Below are 9,510 nucleotides of genomic sequence, written 5' to 3' on the forward strand. Positions count from 1 at the left end.
AAATATAAAAATATATTTTTTGAAAATAATAAAAATATTAATAATATCAATAATATTAATAATCCAAATTTTTAGCATGCAATTAGTACTTAAAAAAATTGGTAAAAGAAATTAAAATAAATATGTTTTGATCAATTAATACTCAAAAAGAGTACATAAAAAATTTTAGATTAAATTATGATCCAATTGGATTGATTTAAATTTAGAAAATAAAAAATTCACACATGTTTAAGTTTTATGTTGAGATAAATATGTTAATTATAAAAATTAAAAGATAGAAAGTGTGAAGAAGATGCACAACAAATAAAGTAGGAAAAGAATGGGCACATTGCAAAAGTAGTGCAGACGTAGCACTTTTGAAAAACAAAGTCGAAAACTTGGTAATTGGTATGCTATTTGCATTTTTTTTCAAACAAACAACAAACAAACAACAACAAAGCCTTGTCCCACTAAGTGGGTCGGCTACATGAATCAAACGACGTCATTGTGCTCTGTCATGTATCATGTCTACAGAGAGACCGTTTACATGTAGATCTCGTTTGACCACCTCATGGATGGTCTTCTTAGGTCTTCCTCTGCCTTTCGCCCTTTGTCCATCTTCTATCTCATCCACCCTCCTGACTGGATGTTCTATCGGTCTTCTTCTCACATATTCAAACCACCTGAGACGCGATTCAACCATCTTTTCCACAATAGGTGCTACTCCAACTCTCTCCCTTATATCTTCATTCCTTATTTTATCCAATCGCGTATGACCACTCATCCATCTCAACATCTTCATCTCTGCCACACTCAGCTTATGTTCGTGCTCCCTTTTAGCCGCCCAACACTCCGTACCATACAGCATAGCCGGTCTTATAGCGGTGCGATAGAATTTACCTTTAAGTTTTAAAGGCACTTTTTTGTCGCATATAAAACCAGATGCACTCCGCCATTTTGACCAACCTGCTTGGATACTATGATTTACATCATGTTCAATCTCTCCATTGTCCTGTATGATGCACCCAAGATACTTAAAACTTTTAACTTTTCGTAGGGTGTTCTCTCCAATTTTCACCTCTATATTGGAGTTTTCCCTTCTTAGACTGAACTTACATTCCATACATCTTCATCTCTGCCACACTCAGCTTATGTTCGTGCTCCCCTTTAGCCGCCCAACACTCCGTACCATACAGCATAGCCGGTCTTATAGCGGTGCGATAGAATTTACCTTTAAGTTTTAAAGGCACTTTTTTGTCGCATATAAAACAAGATGCACTCCGCCATTTTGACCAACCTGCTTGGATCCTATGATTTACATCATGTTCAATCTCTCCATTGTCCTGTATGATGCACCCAAGATACTTAAAACTTTTAACTTTTCGTAGGGTGTTCTCTCCAATTTTCACCTCTATATTGGAGTTTTCCCTTCTTAGACTGAACTTACATTCCATATATTCCGTCTTGCTACGGCTTATGCGCAGACCATACATTTTTGTTATGAACATTGGATATTAGTCAAAATAATGGGCACATTGCATTTGCGGGTACAAGAGTAGAGTAATTGAACAAACGCTGACAATACCGGAAGGTTCACAAGCAGCTCAAAAGGGGGTTTTAAATATTAAATATGATGTAATGAGTATAATTGGGCTACATCCAACTTCTAACATTACTATTTATACTATAGTATAATATTTCTAGTAAAATCTAGTTCTACCTTTAATTAATGGACTTATATAACCCAATTAGTCATTAGTAGGGGAACAGGAAATAATGCCATAAAAATGAAGAGCTCCCCCTCCTCAACTTGCTCCCTACATAAATCTTGCCTTACCTTTGGAGAAGAAGCATTTTTAAGCGGTAGCATAATTGAAATGAATTCTGGATGCTTCACATTACTGCATTCGCGGAATTTCAGTAATGTGATGAGGCCATGAGCGCGTTAAAAGGACTCAGTTGTGGATAGCATCTTGCAGCTGGAGAACACACCCTGATATAGTTTTGCAGTAGACCCAAACAGCAATTGGCTCTAAAGCGACCCGACTTAGATAGCGGTTGATCTTTCCTTTCAGCACTGGTAAGAGGATGGGAACCATTTGGACAAGAAATAATGTTTCATTTCCACAATCAGCACAAATAATCCATAACATGGAATATGCAACAATCCGACCAACAAATACCTACAATACACACCAAAAACGAAAAGATTAAGCATATCGCATATGTTATTTTGAATGTTAGATAAGGGACACAAACTAGACAACTTGGAAAAGTAGAGATACCATGTTACAGACAAACACTTACCGTACGTTAAGGTAAGAGAAGATGAGATCAGCTAGTTAGATCAAATTTTAGTTAGTATTAGCATTCATTTGTAACTGCCGAATCCATTAAGTAGTTTGTCAAATTTAAACTATGTTTATCTTTTACCCAAATCATTTATAAGCCAATGTAACAGATTCCTTACCATTTGTAACTCCTAGCCTAAAAATAAAATGTGTGCTCACTGCTCACCGCAGAATGTCGACCTCCACTCGTCTCCTTATCCATACACCATACCTCACCACCTTAAATGTTAGTAATTTTGTTCCCCTTGATCTCAACTCATCCAACTATATTTTATGGCATGAACAAGTGTGCAACTTGATTGAGAGCCAAGACTTTGGGGGCTGTATCTCCGGCAAAACTATGGCCCTCTTCCAATGGTGGAACAGGAATTCTTACTCAAACAGACTCCCTCCTATTTAAGGAACCTACACAATTGATTCATGACTAAATCTCCGATCAACTTGTGATGATCTTTCACCCATTGATAAGCCATTACCAACACAAGATAAAGTTTTTTCACCGTTTTCATGGGCTTGGCTTTGACTATAACTCATGCACCACTACCATGATTCAACTAACTATCCCTTCTTATCAATCTCTCACTCCCCAACTCATTTACTATGATAATCGCACCACAGAATTATCCAAGGCTCTTACCCACAATGCCATCAAAGCATCGTCCCGATACATCCCAACTAAAACCCTAAACCTCGTTCTATCAGTCACTCTTTCACCCTCGAAAGGCCATGGATTCACTCCCCACTCCACTTCATCTGGTGCTAATAAGCCTTCCTCTCAGGCTTCACCTGCAGTTTAGTGCCAGATTTGCAAGGATGGCAACCATGATGGACTTGGTTGCCCTCATCCTTTCAACCATGCTTATCAATCTGAGTCTCTCTTGCTTGCACTTTCAGCTCTTACCCTCAATTAGGCTGATGATACAAATGTATAGCTTCCTGATACTGATGCCAATGCACATATGACAAATGATGTAAGTATCTTAAATAACGTTCGTCCATATTTGGGTAACACTTTTGTTGTTGTTGGTAACGGCAACATTCTTGTTATTTCTCATATTGGTGATACGTCTCTTTCTCTTTCAAATGGTTCTAATATGCTATTAAAAATGTTCCAAGAAACCCATTATTGATTCTAACGTCTAAACAAATTTGTCAATCCTTTAACAGTTATTTATTTCTATATAATTAAAATCACCAGAACAAGATACCAGGTAGAAAGGAAGCAGGAAAGATGAAAATATAGAGCGTCGATATATTCATCAGATGTATCATCATATCATTCATTAGTCCAAAAATGTTTGAAATCTGTACATGGTGAAATGACATACCACAATGGAGCAAGGGGCAACGATAAATCAAGAAATGGGTATGGCCACCTGCAAGAAAGAGAATGCCATTGCCGTTAGTGAGACCCACTTCTCTGCATATTCTATGTTATTAATGATGCATATTTCTAGAAAATACAAGAAACATAGTGTGAACATTCTAGATAAGCTATCGTCTTAGAAAAATCTAACAATAAGGTAAAATAAAATAATAAACTACTGCCACTCGGAGGCTGTGAACCACAAGTATAAATAATAGGCCTCAAAGGCCTCATTTTGGGAGTGCACCAATTTCCCCAAGGGCTGCGAGTATACAAGCGTAAGAAGTAAAGGGACAATTTCAGCATTAGTTCAGGCATAGCAAAAGGACAGGAAGGTGGTGCAGTGCTTAACGGATTGAGCAGAGATTGGGAGTAGAGGATGACAGATGGCAGAGGAGAGAGAGTACGTACAGAGTATGTGAGTGAGGTCAATAGGAAGAGGTATCTAGAACATGGATTGGATTGTAAAGAGGTAATTTCTGGGAAATTGGCTTTGGGAGAGCAGAGCTGCTATGGTGCTCTTTCTTCCCTCTGTTGCCTAATTCTGAGTTCCCTTCCCTTGTAGCTCAGATTCAGCTATAAGTGTTAATAATACACCTTTCTTCCTATACTTTTTTGTGTACCCTTACAACTCCTTCCTTCAGAGATAACCATAACTAATATATCATTTATAAATCTAACATTCTAACATGATAAAGTATAGAAAATCTTACCAAATTGGGACACAAGCATGAATGATCCACTGAAAAATGACAAAAGCTCCTGTCCATAACACAAAGAATGACATCCCAGTCCAGGGAACTTGCTGAAAAATATACGTTGAGTTAATTCAACATCAGTGTTACTAAAGCATTTAGTCCAAATTAGGATATTAGAAGTGAAAATATTCACCAGACAATTTAGAGCTGTATCCCCAAGGAGCAAGATAACATTTAGTGTATGCATATTCACTGTCATCTAAACAAGACATAAAATCTTTGGTCAGATGAAACAGTAGGATTTCAAATTCATAGCAAATTACATAACTATATTGGCCTAAAACCTAATCTTGATCATCCATTTAACAATTTTATTTATTTATTTATTTTTGTTTTTTGGTGATAACCAAACATCTAAGGCACTCCAAAATAAGAAAACTAATTCGAGTTTATGACAACTTCCTTCTTCAACCATCAGTATCCAGTCTACACTCCGTTACCTCCCATCTATACTCTATGAGCCCCAAGTTCAACCATTTATGGCAATTCATAAGTCAACCCACTCGATTAGCAAATGGTAAGAAAGCTATGTAAAAAAAAGGGGGGCCACTCCCAATAGAAAGAACATTCATAACAAGATCTTATTAAATTGGGAATGGCATTATCAAAATGGGAGTGACAATATTTACTTCCAAAAATAAAATTGAAGCATACATTAGAGAGAATAAAGTAAGAAGAAAGTAAATCTTCAGAAATTTTCCACTCACAAAGTTCCAATCATAATCCTTCAGGGTAAGAAACGGAAATATAATGAACCAATAAACGCAATCTGTGAGCATCACTGCCCCTGCATTCATCTGTTTGGAGGCAAAATAAAGACATTAAAATTTAGAGGAGCACATGAAACAATGTTAGTCAACAACGCATGACAGATTTTTATACTACTAACATAATTGAAAAAGATGGTATTTGTTCAGCTAGATAGTATACAAGTTCACATAAAAATGATTTGCCTTTGAATGCAATAAGATCCATCACAGGAGATTTAGTCTCAGCCAGTAAATTATCTAACAAATTTTGTATAAAATTTGCATCAGCTTAACAAGGAGATAAGAAAATTCAAGATTCCAAGAAAGTGAGTGTGTTGGCCTGGGGGTAGATTAACAAAAATGAGTTCACATAGAGGGGACAAAAGAGTAAAATTAGTTCACCATCATAAAACAAAGAACTAACTATATAGCATCATAACGAAGAAGTAAAAGACTAGTATCCATTATCCCATACAACTAGAATTACTGAATTTTTCTAGTTACCTGGAATAGAACATGAAAAAGGCAACTCAAGGTAGCTGTCACACTACCCCTATGCATTTCAACCAGGGTATCAGCATGATCCTCCATTCTAGAGAGATTTGCAACCTCATGATGCATGAAAGGCATGTTTCGTTCTTGGTCTACATCTATCCTAGCAAAATTAACATTAGAGGTGGAGAATGTTGATGTTTTATACTGATAACACCCATACACTGACAGCACACATCCACACTACAAAATGAAAATTCGGAAATCAAATTGTGTGTTAAGGCTATTTGCCTGAGTACTATATTCTGAGTGTAAATAAAAAGCACCGCGGAATGGCATATTAAGATATATGAAAGGGAAATAAATTGTAACTAAAGGCTCCTAAGAAGGGTTAAGAGACTTACTGCAAAATAAATTGTAACTGAAGTGAAAGTCCACCTGCAACAAATCCACAGTAATAAAAATTATAACTAGAAGTTAGAAGCTAAAGGAAAGAAATGTAAAATACTGGAATGAAACTGAGAGGAAAGAAAAAAAAATCTAAAATCAGAATGGAGAACTTGTGCACTATCATAGCTTCTCCAACTGAGAAAACAAGCCACCAAGCAATAGCACCAATATAAGAATATAAGAATGGCATTACCAAGAAACTAAAAATATAAGGAGAAGTGAACAAGGAGAAAATGCTTAACTGCGTGTAATAGTAAAATATGGTGCCACCATTAATACTAACTTTGGCAATCAGCGTTGCCAAAAGAGAAGCAAATGCAATAACTCGAAAAGCTAGTAAACAAATAGGGTGAATTTCCTTTAGGCATGGTTTCCATGCTTCATCACCAGGTAAAGTCCCATTGCCATCTTGCCGATTTTTTCCTTTGCCATGCATAGAGTCCCTCGAACCTTCATGCTTCCATATCACAAGAAACGCCACAACCATGGGCAGCAAAACACAAAGTGCACAAAGATAGACCCTCCAATTCAACCAATAACTAAGGGTGGTTGTATCTGCAGTATCTTGCAGCTGCATTCTCCTAGAAAATCATTGATGCTAACATTAAAATCACAAACATTTGTTTCAGCACAAAGAATCAAATAATAATCTAGCCTTCACACAAGTTTTTATAACAGAGAGTTCAATCCATTGGTAAGTTTGTAGAAATGCAAGAAATTTGTGTTTTTGGTCAAACCAATGTGATTCTCAAAGGAATCAATTTTGCTAAGGTCAAGAATATCCACATCATAGTCTAACTGAGATTTTTTTCGATGCACAATACTCTAACTGAGATCATAGTCTAATTACCATTAAATTAAGACAGTGGAACTCACACGTGGTATGATTAAACCCACGTCTAATTACATTGCGGCCAGCACCTCAGTTCTTGTCTTATCGAAGTTTCTTTTCTTACAAACAAACAAGATCATAACAATTCCGATCAAACACTAAAATCTCTATTGTTTAATTTGATTTCAAACCGTAAATGCCCCAAGATTAGGCGACCCAAATAGAAAAAAACAGAGTAAAGCTATCAAAATTTGAACCCAACTCAGCAACTCTTATGTTTCCAATTAATCCCAATCCCTGCATTCTGCGTGCCCTGTTTTAATCTCATTGAGTTCAACGAAAAATCTCCATATTCCCATATAGGAAGCTGAATTCCCCAAAACCAGCAACTTCACATTTACAATGATAAATTAATAACAAACTGAATATAAATCAACATGTAAAGGTAGAAATGAAACTAGGAAGTTTAAATGAATGATGAAAATGGGACAAAATTATCTGAGGGAAAAAATGTATAGTATATCAGCGCATTTTGATTATGCTAAAACTGAAAAACACATATAAAAAAAATAAAGAAAGATAAAGAATAGAGAATCAATGGATATATTAAATGTAGTAACGAAAACTTGAATGTGATCAATGACTTACGAAACTCTGGTTTGGACCTTACCGATTGGCAAAGGAAAGTTTCTGTTCTGTGAAAATGAATTTGCACAGGAAAGAAAGGCAGAAAAAAAAAGAACGCAAATAGAAAAATAAATAAAATAAAAATTTATTTATCCAATTAAGCGGTTCAAGGTGACTAGGCGAGGGATCAACGTTTAACAGTATTTATCCTCGTGCAGGTTTCTTTTATTTATTTATGAGATTCTTAATTACGACTTTCTGCTTCCAAGGTCTATTATCCATTAAGGCTTTGGATGTAGGATGGAAAATGATTGAAAAAAAATGGGAAGGAAAAAAAAAATTTTGTATTGTTTAAATGAAAAAAAAAATGTTTGAATAAAAAGTAAAATAAAAGAAGTTTATATAAGAATAAAATTATATTAATATATTTATTTATATTATATATAAATTATATTTTATTAATATATTTAAGTTATTTTTTAATAAAAAAAGTCATTTAAATTATATTTTAAAATTTTAACATATATCTTTGTTAATAATAATATTTTTTTAAAGTTATTTTTATTATTTTTTAAATGTTATAAACAAAAGAATATATTATTATTTTTAAAATATATACAAATAAATAATTTTATAAAAGAATAATTAAAATTATTTATAGGTTACGTCATTAATCTCTTTAATCATATTTTAAAAAAAATCACTAAATCATCTTTATAAAGTAAAATATTAATTTTAGAAGTGACTAGCATTTCTTTCTTATTACATGTGATAAAAAATCATATATAATTTTTATAAACATATAATAAAATATCGGAAGAGTAATAATGACCAAAATTTCAAAAGAGTAATATTTTATCGCTACACACTGATTTTAAAAATGTATTAAAAAATTTAGTAATTTTTTAATTTTTTTGAAAAACTAAAAAAATTAATATTTGAATTTTTTATATACATCTTTTAGTTATTTATTAGGATAAAAAACCTAATTGAGCCAAGGGAGGAGAAGCTTAACCTAAATCCGCCAAAATGAATTTCGATACAGCATTCAACCAAAACGAAATTTTCATATAATTCGAATTTATATGATTCGAATTAAACTTGAATGTAGTTCGAATTGAATAAACTCGAATTACATGAACTAATGCAATCCAAGTAATTTGAAACAAATAGTTTCGAATTAGAGAATAGTAATTCGAACAATATCAATTCGAATTACTTTGAAAGTGTGATGCTAGGTATAGTTCGAGACATATTGACTCGAATTACGTATAGAGGATAATTCGAATTTAGTTAATTCGAATTATGTATATATGGTGCGATAATGGAGTTGATTCGAATTAGTGGGAAGCGGAGCTCTATATATATGTTGTGAACTCATGTTGTGCTCAACAAAAAGGTGAGATGGCTAGTGAGGATAGTTTTCTAGTGCTAGTACACCACAGAGGATCGATTAAGAGAAAAACTCGGTCTGGGGTGAAGTTCACGGATAAGGATCCTCTATGTATTATCATGAGCCCCGCCACCAGTTACGATGGTCTCGCGAGCTCTGTGCTTGGCAAACTTGGTCTGGAAGGAGTGAAGAGAGTTAAGAAGTTTTTCTATCGCATTCCAATCACGGTGCTCCACGATACGGTGAAGTATGATTGTTTCACGATCGGGAGTGATGAGGACTTGCAGGTCATGTTTCTTTCTCGTAGGCAATTTCCGGAGGTGAGGACACCAGAGCTATTGGCTAAGTTCGTCGACGTGGTATCTAGCTCTGGTGGGCCGAACCGGAATGCCAACACTATAGCCACGGCGGCCGGTTCGAGCTCGAGACCTGCGGTTGCTTCTTCCTCCGTTCCAGTGTATGAGGCAGCGATCCAACCTGCCGCCTCCCCATCGTTTGCTGTTGATCTCGCCG

At 35.0% G+C, this 9,510-nt stretch overlaps 1 protein-coding gene across 4 annotated transcripts; it reads right to left on the reverse strand.

The window, feature by feature from the left end:
• Positions 1-1,569: 1,569 nt before the first annotated feature.
• On the reverse strand, positions 1,570-7,870 carry LOC112697307 (uncharacterized). Of its 4 annotated transcripts, none has more exons than XM_025750431.3 (9): positions 7,626-7,870; positions 6,388-6,726; positions 6,100-6,133; positions 5,708-5,938; positions 5,162-5,251; positions 4,588-4,653; positions 4,410-4,501; positions 3,659-3,706; positions 1,570-2,162 (listed from the first exon to the last, which is right to left on the reverse strand). In XM_025750431.3, the coding sequence occupies exons 2-9, from the start codon at positions 6,720-6,722 to the stop codon at positions 2,051-2,053; spliced, it is 1,008 nt and encodes a 335-aa protein (XP_025606216.1). In that variant the 5' UTR covers positions 6,723-6,726; positions 7,626-7,870; the 3' UTR covers positions 1,570-2,050. The 4 variants fall into 4 exon arrangements, with proteins under 4 accessions (XP_025606216.1, XP_025606214.1, XP_072053611.1 ...); XM_025750429.3 differs by having other exon boundaries at positions 7,648-7,856; XM_072197510.1 differs by having other exon boundaries at positions 5,708-5,858; positions 7,648-7,850.
• Positions 7,871-9,510: the final 1,640 nt, after the last annotated feature.

This window comes from Arachis hypogaea, chromosome 6 (assembly GCF_003086295.3).
Source record: "Arachis hypogaea cultivar Tifrunner chromosome 6, arahy.Tifrunner.gnm2.J5K5, whole genome shotgun sequence".
NCBI lineage: Eukaryota > Viridiplantae > Streptophyta > Magnoliopsida > Fabales > Fabaceae > Arachis > Arachis hypogaea.